Source organism: Haematobia irritans, chromosome 5 (genome assembly GCF_050003625.1).
Source record: "Haematobia irritans isolate KBUSLIRL chromosome 5, ASM5000362v1, whole genome shotgun sequence".
Classification (NCBI taxonomy): Eukaryota; Metazoa; Arthropoda; class Insecta; order Diptera; family Muscidae; genus Haematobia; species Haematobia irritans.
In genome coordinates this window covers 10,349,447-10,373,977 of record NC_134401.1, presented here as the reverse complement: position 1 = coordinate 10,373,977, position 24,531 = coordinate 10,349,447, and the positions used below count along the sequence as shown (strand labels likewise).

The 24,531-nt window shown below is 26.2% G+C and overlaps 1 protein-coding gene across 3 annotated transcripts in view; it reads right to left on the bottom strand.

The window, feature by feature from the left end:
- Positions 1 to 24,531, bottom strand: part of trpl (transient receptor potential-like) — a 70,736-nt gene that overhangs the window by 3,511 nt on the left and 42,694 nt on the right. For all 3 annotated transcript variants that reach the window (XM_075309913.1, XM_075309914.1, XM_075309912.1), the window contains 9 exons: positions 18,625 to 18,767; positions 13,789 to 13,969; positions 13,485 to 13,676; positions 13,183 to 13,417; positions 5,667 to 5,940; positions 5,197 to 5,589; positions 1,432 to 1,627; positions 945 to 1,109; positions 596 to 815 (listed from right to left, as the gene is read on the bottom strand). In XM_075309913.1, coding sequence (XP_075166028.1) covers positions 596 to 815; positions 945 to 1,109; positions 1,432 to 1,627; positions 5,197 to 5,589; positions 5,667 to 5,940; positions 13,183 to 13,417; positions 13,485 to 13,676; positions 13,789 to 13,969; positions 18,625 to 18,767 — 1,999 coding nt within the window. The remainder of the gene's footprint in view (positions 1 to 595; positions 816 to 944; positions 1,110 to 1,431; positions 1,628 to 5,196; positions 5,590 to 5,666; positions 5,941 to 13,182; positions 13,418 to 13,484; positions 13,677 to 13,788; positions 13,970 to 18,624; positions 18,768 to 24,531) is intronic.

The window sequence follows — 24,531 nt, the reverse complement described above, 5'->3', positions numbered from 1 at the left end:
AATTAATTTTTAGATATTTTGATTTATTTTTTTAATTTACTTTTACTTTATTTAATTCTAAATTTTAATTTCAATTCTAGTTGCATTTGCAATTGATTTTAATTTAATTTATTTAAAATAATCTGACTTAAAATGAATATTGAATATTTCAATATTTATTTTAATTTAGTTTTAATACAATTTTAATTTTATTTAATTCTAGTTTAATTTAAATTGATTTAAATTTTAAATGGTTTTATTGAATTATTTTGATTTTAGTTTTAATTTGAAATTAATTTTTAGATATTTTGATTTACCTTTTTTAATTTACTTTTACTTTATTTAATTCTAAATTTTAATTTCATTTCTAGTTGCATTTACAATTGATTTTAATTTAATTTATTTAAAATAATCTGACTTAAAATGAATATTGAATATTTAAATATTTATTTTAATTTAGTTTTAATACAATTTTAATTTTATATATATTTTTAGTTTAATTTAAATTAATTTCAATTTTAATTGGTTTTTGTTGAATTATTATTTTGTTTTAATTTTATAATCTGATTTAAAACACACACTTCTTTGTATTCACCCTTTCCCTTCCCCCACTTACGTTTCTCTTTTTTGGCTGCCGATGTTACATCCATGCCGCTATTCTCAAATATCTCCAGCATTTCATAACGCATTGTGGATATTTCACTTTTCACCTCATTGATGTCATCTTCGGTCACTGGATTATCTTCGAATTTGCGATGCTGGGCAGCCACATAACGCCAGACTAACGAGCGCATTATATTGTCATAGGCATTAACTTCTTCCTTAGCATGACGTTTCTAGGATACAAAAAAAAAAAAAACAAATAAAATAAATTTTATTTTCAAATAACTACAATAGAAATCACAACTACAAAGTGTGTATGCAGACGGTTTGTGAATGCAGAGATTTTGTGGATGTTATCATACCTTAGACTGTTTGCGATCAATCTCCTTGCTGGATTTCCTAAACAACCTAATGATCCACTTAACTGAAGGCATGATATTAAAGGGTGGTGGTAGTGTAGAGCTATCATCGAAATAGCTCATCCATAGCTTGGTACGTGCAAATTTCCACTCGGTATCGGAATGTTCCTGTAAAACAAAGACAACACGAAAAAAACAAACCCACTCAGAGTTACAGATCTCTTCAGTACAAGACCATCGTAAATTGGTAAAATTCTTTGAATCCCCTTGAAATACACGTGCCCAAATTTACAGCTCGTTTATGTTGTCCTTAACAACTTCTCAAATATCCTTGGAGATTTTCATTTACCCTCTCCTCCGTGCACACACATTCGTATTTCGAAAGCATTTCAAGAGGATTGGTATTGTTGTTTTATTCTTTTTTTTTTTTTTTTTGTTACTGCTACTACTCAGCTCCCTTTCACATTGTGATGGAGGGGCCGAAACTTACATCAATCATGGCATAAGAATTGGACATCATGGCGATTAGCAGATTCAAAAGCACTATCACATTGATGACACTGTATGAGCCGAACATGAGTAGACCCCAGAAACGTGTATATGATTTAATGCCAGTTAACTCAAAGTCATCCAGACCCACCATGCCAAAACTGGCCCAAAACAATGACTGAGAAGATTCGAAAAGACTGTAAAATAAAAACGAAAGCATAGCACATTGAGAGACATGATGAATTTGAAGATTTCTATGTTTTTTTCGGTTTTATGTTTCGGGTTTTGCTACATCATCAATTTGTATTAAAACAGAGAGAAACAATTTTGTCATTTAATTCAGTTGAAAAAAAAATGTTCAAGGATTTTGGAAAACCCGAAAAATATACACAGAAAATAATTCAAATTTAAAACAAGGACTTTTGGAAATTCTGCGAAACGATTTAGATATCATTCTTATTTATATATATCACAGTAAATTTTTGCGAAACACCAATCCCTCTGATATTTTTGGTGTTCTTCCATAAAAATTTTTATAGATATAAAATTTTAACAAAATTTCCTATAGAAATAAAATTTTAACAAAATTTTCTATAGACATAAACTTTTGACAAAATTGTCAATATAAATAAAATTTTGAAAAAAATTGTCTACAGAAATAAAATTTTTACAAAATTTTCTATAGTAATAAAATTTTGCCAAAATTTTCTATAGAAATAAAATTTTGAGAAAATTTTCTATAGAAATAAAATTTTGAGAAAATTTTCTATAGAAATAAAATTTTGAGAAAATTTTCTATAGAAATAAAACGTTGACAGAATTTTCTATAAATATAAAATTTTGAGAAAATTTTCTATAGAAATAAAATGTTGACAACATTTTTATAGAAATAAAATTTTCTATAGTAATGCAATTTAAAAAAAATTTCTATAGAAATAAAATTTTTACAAAATTTTCTATAAAAATAAAATTTTCACAAAAAAATTTTCTACAGAAATAAAATTTGAGAAAATTGTCTATAAAAATGAAACTTTGACAAAATTTTCTATAGAAATGAAATTTTGACAAAGTTTTCTATAGAAATAAAATGTTGACAAAATTTTCTATAGAAATAAAATTCAGACAAAATTTTCTATAGAAATAAAATTTGGACAAAATTTTCTATAGAAGTGAAATGTTGACAAAATTTTCCATAGAAATAAAATTTTCTATAGAAATAAAATTTTGACGAAATTTTTTATAGAAATAAACTTTTGAAAAATATTTTTCACAGAAATGCAATTTTGAGACAATTTTCTATAGAAATAAAGTTTTGATAGAATTTTCTATACAAATAAAATTTTGACAACATTTTCTATAGAAATAAAATTTTGCCAACATTTTCTATAGGAATAAAATTTTGACAGAATTTTCTATAGAAATAAAATTTGGACAAAATTTTCGATAGAAAAAAAATTTTGACAAAATTTTCTACAGGAATGAAATTTTGACAAAATTTTCTATAGAAATAATATTTTGACAAAATTTTTCTACTGAAATACAATTTTGACAAAATTTTCTACAGAAATAATGTTTTGATAGAATTTCCCATAGAAATTAAATTTTGCCAAAATTTTCTATGGAAATGAAATTTTGACAAAATTTTCTATAAAAATAAAATTTTCACAAAAATTTTTATAGAAATAAAATTTTGACAAAATTTTTATAGAAATAAAGTTTTGACAAAATTTTTGTAGAAATAAAATTTTGACAAAATTTTCTATAGAAATAAAATGTTGACAAAATTTTCTATAGAAATGAAATTTTAACAAAATTTTCTATAGAAATAAAATGTTGACAAAATTTCCTATAGAAATAAAATTTTGACAAAATTTTCTACAGAAATAAAATTTGAGAAAATTGTCTATAAAAATGAAACTTTGACAAAATTTTCTATAGAAATGAAATTTTGACAAAGTTTTCTATAGAAATAAAATGTTGACAAAATTTTCTATAGAAATAAAATTTGGACAAAATTTTCTATAGAAATGAAATTTTGACAAAATTTTCCATAGAAATAAAATTTTCTATAGAAATAAAATTTTGACGAAATTTTTTATAGAAATAAACTTTTGAAAAATATTTTTCACAGAAATGCAATTTTGAGACAATTTTCTATAGACATAAAGTTTTGATAGAATTTTCTATACAAATAAAATTTTGACAACATTTTCTATAGAAATAAAATTTTGCCAACATTTTCTATAGGAATAAAATTTTGACAAAATTTTCTATAGAAATAAAATTTGGACAAAATTTTCGATAGAAAAAAATTTTGACAAAATTTTCTACAGGAATGAAATTTTGACAAAATTTTCTATAGAAATAAAATTTTGACAAAATTTTTCTACTGAAATACAATTTTGACAAAATTTTCTACAGAAATAATGTTTTGATAGAATTTCCTATAGAAATGAAGTTTTGCAAAAATTTTCTATGGAAATGAAATTTTGACAAAATTTTCTATATAAAATGTTGACGACATTTTTTACGGAAATAAAATTTTTCTACAGAAATACAAATTTTCTACAGAAATTAAATTTAAGATAGTTTTCTATAGAAATAATATTTTCACAAAATTTTCTATAGAAATAAAATTTAAAAAAAAAATTTGTATAGAAATAAAATTTTGAAAAATTTTCCATAGGAATAAAATTTAGACAAAATTTTCAATAGAAATAAAATTTGGCAAAATTTTCCATAGAAATAAAATTTTTACAAAATTTTCTATAGAAATAAAATTTTGACAAAATTTTTATAGAAATAAAATTTTCTATAGTAATACAATTAAAAAAAAATTCTATAGTAATAAAATTTTTACAAAATTTTCTATAAAAACAAAATGTTGACAAAAATTTTTATAGAAATAAAATTTTGACAAAACTTTTATAGAAATAAAGTTTTGACAAAATTTTTATAGGAATAAAATTTTGACCAAATTTTCTATAGAAATAAAATGTTAAAATGTTTCTATAGAAATTAAATTTTAACAAAATTTTCTACAGAAATAAAATGTTGACAAAATTTCCTATAGAAATAAAATTTTGACAAAATTTCCGAAAGAAATAAAACTTTGAGAAAATTTTCTATAAAAATAAAATTTTGACAAAATTTTCAATAGAAATAAAATTTTGCCAAAATTTTTTATAGAAATAAAATTTTGACAAAATTTTCTATAATAATAAAATTTTGACAAAATTTTTATAGAAATAAAATTTCCTATAGTAAAAAAAATTTAACAAAATTTTCTATAGAAATAAAATTTTAACAAAATTTTCTACAGAAATAAAATGTTGACAAAATTTCCTATAGAAATAAAATTTTGACAAAATTTGTTTAGAAATAAGGTTTTGACAAACTTTTTATAATAATAAAATTTTAACAAAATTTTCTATAGAAATAAAATTTTGACTAAATTTTCTATAGAAATGAAATTTTAACAAAATTTTCTATAGAAATTAAATGTTGACAAAATTTTCTATAGAAATAAAATTTTGACAAAATTTTCTATAGTAATAAAATTTTGACAAAATTTTCTATAGTAATAAAATTTTGGCAATTTTACAAAAGATTCCTCCTGGCCGAACTTACGGCCGTATCTACTTTTTCTCACTACATTCGATAATTATCTGTATAAAATCCTTCCCTGTCTTATGAAGACATCTTAATTTTAAAATTATCACAAATCATCTCCCTTTTGTTCCCACTCCCCGAGACAAAAACTTACTTGCCAAATCTTCGCCATTTCATACAAGAATCCGAGTGACCAGCCCAATCTGCCTCACCACCGGGTAGAACATAACATTTACTTTTTTCCAAATCAGCAAAATACCATAACAATTGATTTAGACCACAGGCAAAGGCAAACAAGACCAAAGAATAGATAAAGAAGAATTTTACAATGTCGATGACCATGCGGCCCAAAGAAATTTGCAAAGGACCCAAATGGGGATTGATGGAGAACATATGGACCAATTTAAGGGCTGAGAAAACATTGGCAGCAGCAAACAAGCCTTCGGCAATTAACTGAGGATCGAAATCATCCCATTTCTCACGAGGAACATAGGCCATTTTGGGATCCATGGCAATTTCACGGGATTGTTGGATATATGCCAGGGTTCTGAAAGCAGGAAAATAAAACAAAACAAAAATGTTTGATCTTCGTTATGTGTTTTTGTTTTTTCTTCAATTTCTCACCTCAAACACATGACACTAACATATAAACTATTCCTTAGAAAATCTATGAAATTCCACATATTCCTTAAATAGTTTTTCATGCCCACAGTGAAAATTTCCTGGACTTCTTCCCACATAAAACCGAATAAATATAAAACAACCAGCAATTCCAGTTTTGTGGGTCCTCGGCCACGTTGACGCAAAGTATCCTCCAACAATTGTTGTTTCATACTTTCCGTTCCCAGGATACGTATCACATCCTCGTCAGCCCGCTGAGAGACCAGTATAAGGATAACTGTTGATTATAAAATAAAAGACAAAAAACACAACAAATGAGAAAAACCACCACATATATGATTAAAAATCCACAGACAATTATGAGAGAGAAACAAACGAGAGCCAAGGATCAGGAGAAGGGAATTGGGGTTCCCAGTAGCCAAAGAAAGGATATAAAATTTAATATTAAACATAGCAAAAAAAATATATGAGCATTATGTTGGAATGACCACATTTTAATATGAAGATGTCATAACATCGTATTTGTGATATCCTTCCTATGTGCGTGTCTCCTAATAATACTCCTATCTGGAGGACAAACAATGTTGACTACAACTATCAATGCCTGAATAGAGAGAACACCATCAGCATCAACATCAAGTTTATGTAACATGACTTGTCCATGTTCTGAGGGGATTTTAAGAATCCCATATATGTGGACTCTTCTTTGCATAAAAGTGTGGAGGTGTTTGCTACATACATTTATCTGTGTACTCTTGTATTTGGATTAATATATTCCTTTGTTGGTTTTGAGGTCACCTTTGTATAGGATGAAGATTTGATACGAGGGATGCCTTTTATTTGGCGGGCTTGGGCAACCCTAACAATAGATATATGCTTTTGACACAATTTTCTATACAAATGAAAATTTTGTCAAAATTTTCTATATGAATAACATTTTGTATAGAAATAAAATTTTGACAAAATTTTGCCAAATTTTTTATAGAAATAAAGTTTTGACAAAATTTTCTACAGAAATAAAATTTTGACAAAATTTCCTATAGAAATAAAATTTTGACATTTTTTGTAAAAATAAAATTCTGACAAAATTTTCTATAAAAATTAAATTTTACAAAAATTTTCTGAAAAATAAAATTTTGCAAAAATTTTCTATGTGAATAACATTTTGTATAGAAATAAAATTTTGACAAAATTTTGTCAAAATTTTTTATAGAAATAAAATTTTGAGAAATACTTTCTATAGAAAGTAAAATTTTTTATAGAAATAAAATTTTGATAAAATTTTCTACAGAAATAAAATTTTGACAAAATTTCCATAAAATTTTGACAAAATGTTCTATAAAAATTAAATTTTACAAAAATTTTCTGAAAAATAAAATTTTGCACAAATTTTCCATAGCAAGCAAATTTTGACAAAATTTTCAATAGTAATAAACTTTTTACAAAATTTTCTATAGAAAAAAAGCTTTCACAAATTTTCTATAAAAATAACGCTTCTATAAAATTTTCTATAGAAACAAATTTTTGATAAAACTTTCTATTGAAATAAAATTTTGAGAAAATTTTCTATAAAAACAACATTTTGAGAAAATTTTTTATAGAAATAAATTTTTGACAAATTTTTCGATAGAAATAAAATTTTGACAAAATTTTCTATAAAAATAAAATTTTGCAAAAATTTTCTATAGAAATAAAATTTTGCAAACATTTTCTATAGAAATAAAATTTTGCAAACATTTTCTATAAACATAAAATTTTGACAAAATTTTCTGTAGAAATAAAATTTTGCAAAAAATCTCTATAGAAGTAAAATTTTGCAAAAAAATCTCTATAGAAGTAAAATTTTCAGAAAATTTTCTATGGAAATGAAATTTTCAGAAAATTTCCTATAGAACATTTTCAGAAAATTTTCTATAGAAATAAAACTTTTACAAAATTTTTTATAGAAATTAAATTTTCAGAAAATTTTTTATAGAAATTAAATTTTCAGACAATTTTCTATAAAAATAAAATTTTGACAAACTTTTCTATATAAATAAAATGTTGACAAAATTTCCTATAGAAATAAAATGGTGACAACATTTTTGTAGGAATAAAATTTTGACAAAATTTTCTATAGAAATAAAATTTTACAAAAATTTTCTGAACAATAGAACTATAATAATTTTGACAAAATTTTCAATAAAAAAAATTTGCACAAATTTTCTATAGCAAGCAAATTTTGAGAAAATTTTCTATAGAAAAAAGTTTTTAAAACATTTTCTATAAAAATAAAGTTTTCATAAAATTTTCTATAGAAATAAATTTTTGATAAAACTTTCTATTGAAATAAAATTTTGAGAAAATAACATTTTTAGAAAATTTTCTATAGAAATAAAATTTTTACAAATTTTTCTATTGAAATAAAATGTTGACAAAATTTTCTATAAAAATAAAATTTTGCACAAATTTTCTATAGAAATAAAATTTTGCAAAAATTTTCTGTAGAAATAAAATTTTGCAAAAATTTTCTATAAAAATAAAATTTTGACAAAATTTTCTGTAGATATAAAATTTTCAGAAAATTTTCTATGGAAATGAAATTTTCAGAAAATTTTCTATAGAAATAAAATTTTGACAAAATTTTCTATAGAAATGAAAATTTCAGAAAATTTTCTATAAATATAAAATTTTGGCAAACTTTTCTATATAAATAAAATTTTGACAAAATTTTTTGTAGGAATAAAATTTTGCACAAATTTTCCATAGCAAGCAAATTTTGACAAAATTTTCAATAGAAAAAAAATTTGCACAAATTTTCCATAGCAAGCAAATTTTGAGAAAATTTTCTATAGAAAAAAAGTTTTGACAACATTTTCTATAAAAATAACATTTTTAGAAAATTTTCTATAAAAATAAAATTTTGACAAATTTTTCTATCGAAATAAAATGTTGACAAAATTTTCTATAAAAATAAAATTTAGCAAAAATTTCTATAAAAAAAAATTGCAAAAAATTTCTATAGAAGTAAAATTTTGCCAACATTTTCTATAAAAAAAAAATTGCAAAAAATTTCTATAGAAGTAAGAAGTAAAATTTTTTATAGAAATAAAATTTTGACAAAATTTTCTATAGAAATAAAATTTTGTCAAAATTTGCTATAGAAATAAAATTTTGACAAAATTTTCTATTGAAATAAAAATTTGTTCTCATGTTCTAATTCCCAAATATAAAAGGCAACCCTCGTATGTGAGTACAAGTGACTCGTTAACATGCTGTGCTTCTGGTCAAGTACAAGGACATTTCAAGTTTCTATTAAAGTTAACCACCAACACACAATCATACATATGTTATACAATCTTATCTCTTCGCTAATACTCTCCATCTCTCTCTCTAGCTCTCTTTCTCACGCTTCACTCATACCCTTTAACACACTTCATGTTTTAAAGACAATAGCTTCAACGTTTATTGTATTAGTAGTCAGTCTATGATATTGTTTGCGTTTGCATGTATGTGGCTTGTTATGCGGTGATGTTAGTGGTCATAGCATTAAACGTTAGTATTATGTGATAGCTTAGTGCTTGTCACATGCAATTTTCTATGTGTTTGTGTATGTGTGTTTGTTTCTGACAGTAAAAGGATAGCTTGTAAAGAAGAGAGTGCCAGTGTTAATACAAAAAACACCAAAACGGTAAGCGTCATACTTCCGGTAACGTAATAGTCTTCTCTATAGATTTGCTTCCAGCGGGCTATTGTGAGAGGACAGTGTTCAGATTTAAGAAATTTATATAAATCCAAGTTTTCTAAGAATGTACTAAATAAACAGAATTTGTTTTAAATTTAGAGATTGAAGAAGTATTCATTAAGGAACACCCGAATTAAAAAGCGGTCATAGCAATCAGAATCAAAATGACGATTTTACCACCTTTCGAGATTCAGAAAATGTGGAAAAGTCGGATTTACAACTCATAATTGAGAAATTTTAAGTTTTTGAATTTTCAATTTCTGGAAATGTCGAATTGCCAACATGCCTGATTGAGAAGATGCCGTAGGCCTCTGCAAATATTTAAGACAGATTTTTGACTCATATCTTGTCAAACTATTTTAGCACCCTAGAGCATCTATATGGAAAATTGATCAGGTTGATGCGATAAGGCCGGTACTATGTTCATTCTTGCGAAAAATTTTTATCGAAACCATTATTTCGCACATAGAAAGCGGCGTTTTTTTAGGTAGCTTGGAGCGCTATTTTATAGGGAGCGATATTGGATTAAGTTGGTGGTTGTTGCTTGTTTTTACAAAATAACATTTTATTTTTCCTTGGGCAATTGATCTGCTATTCCTTTGATCGTTTGTATAGTTTCGGAACAAAAATATGGTCCGTGTTTGATTTATAAACCCGCACAAATAGTTTTTAATAAATAAATTATTTCTTAATTCACATTGCAAATGGCGCCGTGCTATAAACGTCAGTTTTTCAACACGAAAAAACAAAGTATCGCAAATGGAAAAAATTTCGCAAATTTTTCGCATTTTTTGGTTTTGTATGGAGTTTCAACGCGAAAACCGAACAGAGTACCGGCCTATACAGAAAACCATGATGCCAAGATTGGAAGGGATTTTAGGAATTTCGCAACAGAAGCGCATCTTATCCAACTATAAAATTTCGCAAATCACTTAACTCAACCCGAACATCAGCACTAGTTCCGCTCCAATCTGCTACTCAACTTCTACGTAGTTAATACAGTCCCTCACACTACTTTATGTCGATCTGATCTCTAATGCGGATGACTATTCCCTGTTTGTGAAAATTTCATTTCTATAGAAAATTTTGTCAAAATTTTATTTCTAGAGAATATTTTGTCAAAAATTTATTTCTTTGAAATTTTGTCAAAATTTCATTTCCGTAGAAAATTTTGTCAAAATTTTATTTCCATAGAAAATTTTGTCAAAATTTTATTTCCGTAGAAAATTTGGTCAAAATTTTATTTCCATAGAAAATTTTGTCAAAATTTTATTTCCATCGAAATATTTGATAAAATTTTATTTCTATTGAAAATTTTGGCAAAATTATGTCAAAAATTTATCTCTGTGGAAAATTTGGTCAAAATTTTATTTCCGTAGAAAATTTTGTCAAAATTTTATTTCCGTAGAAAATTTTGTCAAAATTTTATTTCCATAGAAAATTTTGTCAAAATTTTATTTCCATCGAAATATTTAACAAAATTTTATTTCTATTGAAAATTTTGCCAAAATTATGTCAACATTTTATATCTATAGAAGATTTTCTCACAATTTTATTGCTTTAAAAAATGTTGTCACAAGTTTATTCCTATAGTAAATTTTATCAACATCTTACTTCTGTAGAAAAGTTTCGCAATATTTTATTTCAAAAGGAAATTTTGTCAAAATGTTATCTCTATATATGTCAACATTTTATTTCTATAGTAAATTTTGTCAAAATTTTATTTCTAACAAAAATTTTCTCCAATTTTTTTTTTCTATAGAAAATAATATCAAAAAAAGTTAGCGAAATTTTATTTTTATAGAAAATTTTGTCAAAATCTTATTTCTATTGAAATTTTTTTCATAAAATTTATTTTTTTTAACATTTTGTCAAATTTTTATGTTTATAGAAAAGTTTTATTTTTATAGAAAATTTTATCACAATTTTATTTCGATAGAAAATTTTGTCAACATCTTGCTTTTATAGAAAATGTTCGCAAAATTTTATTTCAAAAGACAATTTTGTTTAAATTTTATTTTTTTAGAAAATGTTGTCACAAGTTTGTTTCTATAGAAATTTTTGTCAACATCTTGCTTCTACAGAAAATTTTCGCAAAATTTTATTTCAAAAGAAAATTTTCTGAAAATTTTATTTTAATAGAAAATTTTGTCAAACTTTTATTTCGATAGAAATATTTCTCAAAATTTTTTTTCAATAGAAAATTTTGTCAAAATTTTATTTCAAAAGAAAATTGTTTCAAAATTTTGTTTATATAGAAGATTTTGTCAAAATTTTATTTCTGTGGTGAATTTTGTCAAAATTCTCTTTCTAGAGAAAATTTTGTAAAAATTTTATTTATATAGAAAATTTCGTCAAAATTTTGCTTCTATAGAAAATTTTATTCCTATAGAAAGTTTTTATTTCTATAGAAAGTTTTGTTAAAATTTTATTTTAATAGAAAACATTCTCAAAAATTTATTTCTATAGAAAATTTTGTGAAAATGTTATTTCTATAGAAAGCTTTTGTGAAAATTTTATTTCTATAGAAAATTTTGTCAAAATTTTATTTCTATAGAAAATTTTGTCAAAATTTTATTTCTATAGAAAATTTTGTCAAATTTTATTTCTATAAAAAATTTTCGCAAAATTTTGTTTCAAAAGAAAATTTTGGCAAAATTTTATTTCTACAGAAAATTTTTGCAAAATTTTATTTCTATAGAAAATTTTTGCAAAATTTTATTTCAAAGAAAATTTTGTCAAAATTTTATTTCTATAGAAAATTTTCATTTTTACAGAAAATTTTATCACAATTTTATTTCTATAGACAATATTGTCAACATTTTATTTCTTTAGAAAGAAATAAACATTTGTCAACATCTGGCTTCTATAGAAAATTTTCGCAAAATTTTATTAAAAAAAAATGTTTGTCAAAAAATTTTTTTTTTTAGAAAATGTTAAAATTTTATTTCTATAGAAAATTTTGTCAAAATTTTATTTCTATAGAAAAATTTGTCAAAATTTTATTTCTGTAGACAATTTTGTCAAAATTTGATTTCTATGGAAAATTTTGTCCACGTTTTATTTCTATATAAATTTTTGTCAATTTTTTTTTTGCGAGCATAAATTCATTGCGAACCACTGTACCATTTGTTTGGTTCTCATTATTGTGGTACAACTACTAACCGTTACACTGTTGTTGTTGCTTTATGAGATTAGATAATGTCCACAAATGGTTTAAAGGCAACTGTCTCTCCTCTATTTCCAACACTAAAGACCTTCATTGGTTACCAGGTCCCTTGCACCACTTCCGCCCCGCTTCCTCATCTATCCCAAGCTATCCCATCTTACAACCAGTAGAGTCATCATGTCATTTAAGCAAATAGGAAAACGTAAAGGTCTGTGTTACCATTCATTCTTGCTCTTCCCCACAAAATATGAAAAAGAAAGGAAGTTGATTTTAACGAATAATGATGGAGTAGAAAATGGGAAAAACGAACTCTAAAGAATATAAAATCCTTAGGGTTTTTGCGATTTTCTGTTTTTTTTTATTAAAAATTCTCTGTGATGGATATGAAGCTAAATTCTAGAAAATAAGATTAAAAATAGAAAACAAAATTATACCAAAGCAAAAAAGAATATCTGTCATCAGCCAGCTATTCAGGGACATTAAAACGATGAATAAATGATATTCAATTATCCCTATTGTTATCACAATCAAAAGAGGGAAATTACAAAAAAAAACCAACTAATATTAAAGCAAAGGATTTAGGATTTAAAATTGATTTTCTGTACATTTTTTTGTTCTTGACTTACACAAAAAGAATAGATAGGACGAGGCATGAATCAGAAATTTCATAAATGGTTTACGCATCAATTGACCAGTGTTACAATTTGGAGCCACCATGTAGACCATGCAATAGGCAGGGAATAGGACAGCCACTTGCACAATGCATAACAGTTTCTCCATCATGGTTTTGCGACGGAAACCGGGAAGACCTTCATACCAAATGGCCGAAAGAAGTTGTTGAATATTGGAATGGGAAACAAACTGTGTAAACAAAGAAAAACATTTTGTTTCAGGCTTTAATATTTTTTTTTTACGTTTTTCAACTCACCCTTTTTTGTTTGTAGTACACAGCCTCAGTTAAACGATTCAAGGACATTCTATCTCCTGGTTGATAAGTTGACATTTCCGGATCATAATTTAAAATGATAGCCAGTTCACTGGAAGTTCGTGTTTGATCCAAAAGGCTAACAGCAAAATTTTGACATTGACGTCTCAATTCAACATATTCAGCTTTAGATTCCTAATTAAGAAAGAATAAGAAAGAAAACAAATTAGCTTGAAAAATTCTTTGCTATTTGGTTAAAAATATTTTTTTTTTGTTTTTAATTTTTTAATTTTAATTTTTTTTATACCTGTTCTGTAAATGCCAAATTTCTTAATTCCCATGACAGCTGGAATGCCGTTAATATTGGATCATGTGAAGTCAAACATATCAGGGAAGGACTTGAAAGAGCCCGATAGATATTAACACGGGCTAGGGAATGTCTTAGAGAATCTTCAGAAGTCAAGCGTACGCATTCTTCACAACCGCATCTGAAAATGGAGAGAAATATTTAAATCAAATAAAACGAAACCCAGCAAATACATCCGAAAATTCGGCCTATACTTGTTTTCTTTTCTTAACTTTTCTTAAAAGCATATTCTACAAAATTCTACACATTTTAGAAATACATCTGTGTACCTATAAGATTTATTCTGATTTAAGCAAAGCACCGAATACTAAACAATTCCGAAAAGGTCATTTCCATAATCGACCTTTCGACTTTTTTAATTTCCAAAAAAAAGTTGGGGCCAGAAAAAAATTTGGTGTTGGAATTTGAACTTAACCCAATTGACTAGAATCTTTGGACTCTAGAATGGAATCTGCTCTTTCTGAAATATCAAAAAAAAAAACAATCGTGATCATGCGAAAGTAGTCAATTGTTATTTTCATACTTTTGCATGATGCATTAACATAAGTATTCATCGTAAATTTATGTCCCCGGTACATGGCTGCCACAGTTGGTAGAATTCTACAAAAATTGGCGGATGATGAAATTTTGACAAAATATTCTATAGCAGGAAAATTTTGACAAAATTTTCTATAGAAATAAAATTTTGACAAAATTTTCTATATAAATAAAATTTTGCCAAATTTTTTATAGAAATAAAAGTTTGACAACATTTTTCATACAAATAAAACTTTCACAAAATTTTCTATATAAATAAAGTTTTGATAAAATATTCTATATAAATAAAATTTTGACAAAATTTTCTATAGAAATGAAATTTTTAAAAAATTTTCTATAGAAATAAACTTTTGACAAAATTTTCTACAGAAATAAAATTTTGATAAAATTTTCTATATAAATAAAATTTTGACAAAATCTTTCCATAGAAATAAAATTTTGACAAAAAAAAAATAAAATTTTGATAAAATTTTCTATATAAATAAAATTTTGACAAAATTTTCTATAGAAATAAAATTTTGACAAAATTTTCTACAGATATAAAATTTTGATAAAATTTTCTATATAAATAAAATTTTGACAACATTTTCTATAGAAATGAAATTTTGACAAAATTTTCTATAGAAATAAAATGTTTACAAAATTTTCTATGGAAATAAAATTTTGACAACATTTTCTATAGAAATTAGATTTTGTCAAAATTTTCTATAGAAATAAAATTTTTTCAAATTTTTCTATGGAAATAAAATTTTGACACAATTTTCTATAGAAATGAAATTTTGACAAAATTGTCTATAGAAATAAAATTTTGACAAAATTGTCTATAGAAACAAAATTTTGACAAAATTTTCTATAGACATAAAATTTTGACAAAATTTTCTATAGAAATTAAATTTTGACAAAATTTTCTATAGAAATAAAATGTTGAAAAATTTTTCCATAGAAATAAAATTTGGACAAAAAAAATAAAATTTTGACAAAATTTTCTATAGAAATGACATTTTGACAAAATTTTCTATAGAAATAAAATTTTGACAAAATTTTCTACAGAAATAAAATTTTGATAAAATGTTCTATATAAATAAAATTTTTACAAAATTTTCTATAGAAATGAAATTTTGACCAAATTTTCTATATAAATAAAATTCTGACAAAATTTTTTATATAAATAAAATTTTGAAAAAATTTTCTATATAAATAAAATTTTGGCAAAATTTTTTATATAAATAAAATTTTGACAAAATTTTCTATAGAAATAAAATGTTGAAAAATATTTCTATAGAAATAAAATTTTGACAAAATTTTCTATAGAAATGAAATTTTGACAAAATTCTCTATAGAAATAAAATTTTGACTAAATTTTCTACAGAAATAAAATTTTGGTAAAATTTTTTATATAAATAAAATTTTGACAAAGTTTTCCATAGAAATGAAATTTTGACAAAATTTTCTATATAATTTTGATAAAATTTTTTATATAAATAAAATTTTGACAAAATTTTCTATATAAATAAAATTTTGACAAAATTTTCTGTAGAAATAAAATGTTGAAAAAATTTTCCATAGAAATAAGCTGTTGACAAAAAAAAAATAGAATTTTAACAACATTTTCTATAGGAATAAAATTTAGACAAAATTTTCTATAGAAATAAAATTTTGACAAATTTCTCTATAGAAATAAAATTTTGAGAAAATTTTCTATAGAAATAAAATTTTGACAAAATTTTCTATAGAAATGAAATTTTGACAAAATTTTTTATAGAAATAAAATTTTGGAATTTTTTGTTTGTTTGGTAGTTTTTCTTAAAATTTTCTCTTAATTTTGGTAGATTATTTTTGGTTCGAGTGGCAACCCCGGTTGCGAATGAGTATTATAGATAATTAATATTTTTTATACGACACCGTGGAAATTAGTGTTAAGTCAACGTTTTTATACCCTCCAACATAGGATGGGGGTATATTAACTTTGTCATTCCGTTTATAACACATCGAAATACTGCTCTAAGACCCCATAAAGTATATATGTTCTGGGTCGTGGTGAAATTCTGAGTCGATCTGAGCATGTCCGTCCGTCTGGTGAAATCACGCTAACATCCGAACGAAACAAGCTATCGACTTGAAACTTGGCACCAGTAGTTGTTATTGATGTAGGTCGGACGGTATTGTAAATGGCCATATCAATCCACTTTTACGTATAGACCCCATATAAACGGACCCCCAAATTTGGCTTGCGATTGCTCTAAGAGAAGCAAATTTCATCCGATCGGGCTGAAATTTGGTACATGGTGTTAGTATATGGTATCCAAAAACTATGCAGGAATTGGTTCATATCAGTCCATAATTATATATAGCCCCATATAAACCGATCCCCAGATTTGATCTCTGGTGCCTTTTGGAGAAGCAAATTTCATCCCATTTGGTTGAAATTTGGTACGTGGTAGTAGTATATGATATTTAACAACCACGCCAAAAGTTGTCCATATCAGTCCATAATCATATATAGCCCCCATATAAACCGATCCCGAGATTTGGTTTTGGAGCCTCTTGAAGGAGCAAATTTCATCCGAGTCAGTTGAAATTTGGTACATTGTGCTAGTATATGGCCGTTAACAACCATGCCTAACTAGGTCCATATAGGTCTATAGTTATATATAGCCCTCAGATAAATCGATCCCCAATCACACAAAAATTGGTCCATATCAAGTTCATAATTCTATATAGCCCCGATATAAGCGACCCCCATATTTCAATTCTGACTCTCTACGTACCATGCAAAAGTCCATGTCGATTCGTAATTATTTGTAGACTTACCTATATATAACTTTTTTGTCTAATGTATACCACATATGGACTAACTCACAGTTTAGGAAACGATGGTAAGAAGTTTTAAGATACCACAACCCAAGTAATTCGATTGTGGATGACAGTCCTTCGTAGAAGTTTCTACGCACTTCATGGTTTAGGATACATAAGATTCGGCCTAGCCGAACTTACGGCCGTATATACTTGTTATACTCTACGCCACATTATGGAACAGGGTATTATTTTGTGCATATGTATGCAACACGATACAATCACATGGGGTCTTTGGCAATAATGCTCAAGGTGGGTCCCGGAGTCGATCTAGCCAAATTTCCTGTACCTCAAATTTTCTTATACCTCTTATACATATCTATCGACGAATAAATCATAAATGTACTTTTGTGAAATTGTATAGAAATTGCTTTAAATTTAAATGTTTCTCATATTTTGTATAGACATTGTGCTCCGCTGATTTTAAATTTAAGACTAGAGATTTAGCGGACGTGTAAAAAGTAATGTCCCAATCGGTACAGATTTGAATATAAATCTATGGGAATATAAATATTTTATATATGGCCCCAACAAATTTGAGATGGTATCGAAAATGTAGATCTATAAAGTGTTGAAGGGTTTAATATAGTCGGTTCCGCCAGACTTTATACTTTCCTTACTTGTTTTTACTATTTTCGCATTACCCATTTCCCCTCCTAAAGCTAATCTAAAACTTTCAAAGATATCAAGTGGAATTGATTCTTAACCACTTGATATAAACTGAATTGCGATACCGACTGTTCGACTGTTTCTTTCGATTTTATCGAAATAAATCGATTTTCATGAATTGAATATAATAAAATTTAACCAAGTCTTTCTTCCTTTTTTTTGCACATACTCGAATATCATTCTATAGAAAATTATCATGTTTTTAAATAAACACTATATAGAATCTAGTTTGCTTCCAAGTTTTAAGGTTAATCTTCTCAAATTCCTTTGACCTCCTTCAACCAAAGGAGGACTAGGGCTTAGCATGTAGACAGAACAATTAGCTCCATACACCTGTGATGGTGACCCTCTTCACAAACAGACACAAATTCCAACATCAAATATCCTTTAAAAATATATAAAACTTTTTCTCTTAATGTGTTTTTTGTTGTTGTTTTTTTGCTCCAAAGTTCATCGGTGTCAGATTACCCTACATTGAAAGCACTTTTGAAAAGCAAAACATTTAGAAATTTTTTCTCATGTCCTTTTGAATAGAATTTATTTTTCACACACTCAAAAGATGTTAGAGGAGGTTTTAAAAAGAGTACGCATGTGACATAGATTTTTCTAGCATTACAAATCTAATGCATTTCTAAGATTGTTTTTTCTTAGAGCAACCGGTAGAATTATTTCTGTATCTTTGTGAAAAAAAAGTTGCAAAAAAAACTTAAAACTTACCTGATGTCATGGGGTACTGGAACAGCAGCACCTCTGTCCAAAAGGATTTTCAGAATTTCAAAATTGTTTTTATGTGCGGCCAGTATTAAAGGTGTTATATCCGGCGGAAACATGGCCGTATTAATGTCAACTTTTTGCCAACTCTAGAAAGAGAGAGAGAGAATGAGAAAAATAAAACGAAATTACAAAACCGTAAGAAAAACAAGACAAACAAAAAATTTCCCAAAACTATCTTAAATATAAAGGTATAAACCAAATGGCCAAATAAATGACTGAATGGAGCATCAGGTAAGCCATATAGAAAGTAAATTTGGTGTTTTTTTTTTTGCTTTAGAAAAAACAACCAACGACTTCATATTCATGTCATTCAGTGTGGCATATCATTCTGTGTGAGTTTTTATGTACACGATTTCGGTCTATACTTTCATCTTCCCAAAGGGCTTTACCATCGTTTATGTGTTTTTCTCTTTACTTCTTTTTGTTTTTTTTTTTTCATATTCTTATGAAAAATGAAGTCAAGGGCATCGTACATTCCATGGTGACTTGACACAGCTATGCAAAAACGCTTACACTCCAAAAAGACTACATTAACAGTCTCCATTTCTATGAAACGAAAACAAACCCTACCTCCAAAAGTAGGCAAACAGTTGCGCTACATTAAGTGCCTAATCAAGCAGACATTCATTCTCGAATTCATAGGCAATGTTCCACATCTTTGTTGGGATAAAAAACAACAACAACAAAGCAATGATTCAAAGAAAAATATTCACACGCACACACAGAGAGAGATATTCTCATATCTCTTAAGATTTGCCTAGATAGTCTCTCGCTTACACATACACACATATACTTCTCTGAAGATGTTTTTTGTTTGCCATTTTTTACAGCTTGAGTAAAAAATGAGTTGAATCTTTACTGTGTGTGAGAGAGATAGAAAGAATACAAAAAAAATCCTTATGAATAATTTGTAAGGAGGCGTTTTTTTTTCATCTCCTTGGTTTTTTGTTTCCCATGAACAACATAATATCACTTTTGTGGCGTGAAGTGAGGCGATTAAAAAAGGCTCAAGTCATTCAGTTTCAAGGAGATGAGGATTTGGTTAAGTCAATTGTGTACATACAAACTGGAAAACAGAGTATATGTAGGTTAGTAAAGTGTGAAGAAGATTTAAAGGATAAATATCAGAAAGATAAATGAAAATAAAAAACTTTAAAAATCTAAGGCCAATAATAGTAAAATATGTTTTTTTTTTGTTTTTGTAAAATACAGGTTTTTATTCATCATATTTTATTTCAAAGCCCAGCATAAAAACCTCGCCGAAAAGTAGTAAAAATGTTCTTTTTGGATCCGGAAATTGTGCAAAATTAGCGTAGAATTTATGAATTTAACATGGGCTTGTCATAGGACGGATGTCCACCATTTCAACAGCCGTTGATCTGAATTTGAATCACTTCTTAAAGTGTGATCCCAATTCAGTGTTTTGGAGGAGAATTAAGAAATTTTGTGATATTTTGAAAAATAAATAAATTTTGAAATTTTTTTATGATTTTTAATGTATTATAACGAGTGTCTTGAATGTTTAACATCAAATATTTTCAAAAATTCGCAATATTCCATTTTTAATTAATTCATTTTATTAATTCGCATCATTTTCAAAAATTCGCAATATTCCATTTTTAATTAAATCGTTTTATTAATTTTTAATCTCTTTTTAACAGATTTGAAAAAAATTAAATTTCCTATTTAAAATATGAAAAAAGTGAGTTATAAAAAAATTGACTCAATTGAACTTTCTCTGCTGTTAAAATAAAGAACATCTTTGGGAGGCCATTTTTGGACGTGCTTTTAAAGTTGTGCCTTTAGAAGAACTTCCAATTTTTTGCTGAGAGGTTATATACTAATCATATTGACCCTCAGACTATTATATTGGCCCTTATACCATTTTTTTAGTGCTACTGGTCTTATATTTCTAGATTCAGTTTCTGCTATCAATTTTCATTCGATGAAATTTTTTGTATTTGTTTAAGATATGCAATGGGTTACGATCTGTACTAGTAGTAGACTACGAATAATGGAGAATGGGTCCCCAGAACAGATACCAGAGGGCAACAATTGCTACACCGATTGATCGATGATTGAGAGGACGGACTTATATATGGAAGACTCAGATGCTGAGATCCTACTCTAATTACCGGATACAATACTGCAGGTATAAGTGCAATGTGTTAATTGGCTAGAAAATAACACGAGGCCACAAAAAGTGAACATTTTCACAGAGTTCCAAAGGGCAATTAAAAAAAATCTTTTATTGCAAAATTCTATTTCAAAATAAATTTTTGTCAATTGTTTTTTTATAAAAAATAATTTTAAACAATTTTTTTTTCTATTGAAAAATTTGTCAAAATTTTATTTCTATAGAAAATTTTCTCAAAATTTTATTCCTGTTGAAATTTTTCTCAAAAAATTTTTTTTCTGTTGAAATTTTTCTCAAAAAATTTTTTTTCTGTTTAAAATTTTCTCAAAATTTTATTTCTATAGAAAATTTTCTTAAAATTTTATTTTTTTATAGAAAATTTGGTCAGAATTTTATTTTTATAAAAAATTTTCTCAAAATTTTACTTCGAACTTTTACTTCTATAGAAAATTTTTATGAAAATTTTATAGAAAATTTTGTCAAAAGTTTATTTCAATAGAATTTTTGTAAAAATTTTATTTCTATAGAAAATTTTCATTTCTATAGAAAATTCTGTCAGAAATTTTTCAATAGAGAATTTTGTCAATTTTTTTTTTCTACAAAGAATTTTGTCATATTTTTCTATAAACAATTTTCTCAACATTTTATTTCAATAAAAAGTTTTTTTTTTAATTTTATTTCTTTAGAAAATTTTCTCAAAATGTTATTTCTATAGAAATTTCGTCAAACTTTTATTTATATAAGAATTTTTGTCAAAATTTTATTTCTATAGAAAATTTTGTCAAAATTTTGTTAATATGGAAAATTTTGTCAAAATTTTATTAATATGGAAAATTTTGTCAAAATTTTATTTTTTTTTAATTTTATTGTTATGTACAATTTTGTCAAAACTTTATTTCTATAGAAAATTTTGTCAAAATTTTATTTCTATAGAAAATTTTGTCAAAATTTTATTTCCAAAGAAAATTTTGTCAAAATTTTATTTCTATAAAAACTTTTGTCAAAATGTTATTTCTATATAAAATTTTGTCAAAATTTCATTACTATAGAAAGTTTTGTCAAAATTGTATTTCTATATAAAATTTTGTCAAAATTTAATTTCTATAGATAATGTTGTCAAAATTTTATTGCGATAGAAAATTTTGTCAAAATTTCATTTCTATAGAAAATTTTGTCAAAATATTATTTCTATAGAAAATTTTGTCAAAATTTTATTTCTATAGAAAATTTTGTCAAAATTTTATTTCTATAGAAAATTTGTGAACTACCTCATAGTTGTAGAGGAATATTATAGAAAATCTACAAAAACGTAAGAATTCTACAAACCTACCAACCTCTAAAAAATCTACCATTTTTTGCAGAATTCTACCAACTGTGGCAACCGTGGTACCGGAAACGTAAATGTAATAAGAGGAAACGTAAATGTAATGAACTGGCGATAAAAGCTAGGAGGCATTGCGGACAGAGTTGGATAAATGGGCATTGGAGACACATAAAGCGATGTGGACTAATGCAACTGTAGGAACGACGACGTAGAAATTATGGGACGACCCAGAAAATTTTATCAAAATTTTGTTCCTATAGAAAATTTTTTTCAATATTTTATTTCTATAGAAAATCTTCTCAAATCTTTTATTTCTAAAATTTTGTCAAAAACTTAATTTCTTTAGAAAATTTTATCAAAATTTTATTTCTATAGAACATTTTATCAAAATTTTATTTCTATTTGCTTTATTCTACCAACTGGGCAATCGTGGTACCGGAAACGAAAATGTACTAAGAGGAAACGTAAAGGTAATGAACTGGCGATAAAAGCTAGAAAGCAATGCGGGCAGAGTTGGATAAATGGGCATTGGAGACACATAAAGCGATGTAGGCTAATGCAATGGTCGCAATGACGACGAAGAAAATATGGGGTGAGTTAGACAAGAAAATTTTTTTTTTCAAAATTTTAGTTTTTATAAAAAATTATGTAAAAATTTTAGTTCTATAAAAAAATTTCTCAAAATTTTATTTTTTGAGAAAATTTAGTCAAAATTTCATTTCTATAGAAAAATTTTATGAAAATTTTGTTTCTATAGAAAATTTGGTCAAAATTTTATTTCTATAAAGGGTGATTCTTTTGAGGTTAGGATTTTCATGCATTAGTATTTGACAGATCACGTGGGATTTCAGACATGGTGTCAAAGAGAAAGATGCTCAGTATGCTTTGACATTTCATCATGAATAGACTTACTAACGAGCCACAACGTCGAATTTTCAGTGAATGGGCCCTAGAAAAGTTGGCAGAAAATCCGCTTTTTTATCGACAAATTTTGTTCAGCGATGAGGCTCATTTCTGGTTGAATGGCTACGTAAATAAGCAAAATTGCCGCATTTGGAGTGAAGAGCAACCAGAAGCCGTTCAAGAACTGCCCATGCATCCCGAAAAATGCACTGTTTGGTGTGGTTTGTACGCTGGTGGAATCATTGGACCGTATTTTTTCAAAGATGCTGTTGGACGCAACGTTACGGTGAATGGCGATCGCTATCGTTCGATGCTAACAAACTTTTTGTTGCCAAAAATGGAAGAACTGAACTTGGTTGACATGTGGTTTCAACAAGATGGCGCTACATGCCACACAGCTCGCGATTCTATGGCCATTTTGAGGGAAAACTTCGGAGAACAATTCATCTCAAGAAATGGACCGGTAAGTTGGCCACCAAGATCATGCGATTTGACGCCTTTAGACTATTTTTTGTGGGGCTACGTCAAGTCTAAAGTCTACAGAAATAAGCCAGCAACTATTCCAGCTTTGGAAGACAACATTTCCGAAGAAATTCGGGCTATTCCGGCCGAAATGCTCGAAAAAGTTGCCCAAAATTGGACTTTCCGAATGGACCACCTAAGACGCAGCCGCGGTCAACATTTAAATGAAATTATCTTCAAAAAGTAAATGTCATGGACCAATCTAACGTTTCAAATAAAGAACCGATGAGATTTTGCAAATTTTATGCGTTTTTTTTTTTTAAAAAGTTATCAAGCTCTTAACAAATCACCCTTTAGAAAATTTGGTCAAAATTTTATTTCTATGGAAAATTTTCTCAAAATTTTATTCCTGTTGAAATTTTGTCGAAAGTTTATTTCAATAGAATAAAAATAAAATAAAAATTTTGTAAAAATTTTATTTCTATAGAAAATTTTGTCAAAATTTCATTTCTAGACAAAAATTATGTCAGAAATTTTTCTATAGAGAATTTTGTCATTTTTTCTATAAACAATTTTCTCAACATTTTATTTCAATAAAAAGTTCTTTTTTTTAATTTTATTTCTATAGAAAATTTTCTCAAAATTTTATTTCTATAAAATTTTTTATCGAAATTTAATTTCTATAGAAAATTTTTATGAAAACTTTATAGAAAATTTTGTCAAAATTTTATTTCTATAGAAATTTTGTCAAACTTTTATTTCTATTGAAAATTTTAGGAGGCAATGCGGACAGGGTTGGATAAATGGGCATTGGAGACATATAGGTTCGATTAGGTTAAAGTGGCAGCGCGGTTAAGATTCAGGCTCACTTAGACTATTCAGTCCATTGTGATACCACATTAACTAAAGGTACCCATTACATATGGGCACTTCTAGTTTTAACTGTTGAAATTTTTGATTGCTTCAAGGCGATGTGGACTAATGCAACGTTCGGAAGGACGACGTAGAAGCTATGGGATGACCC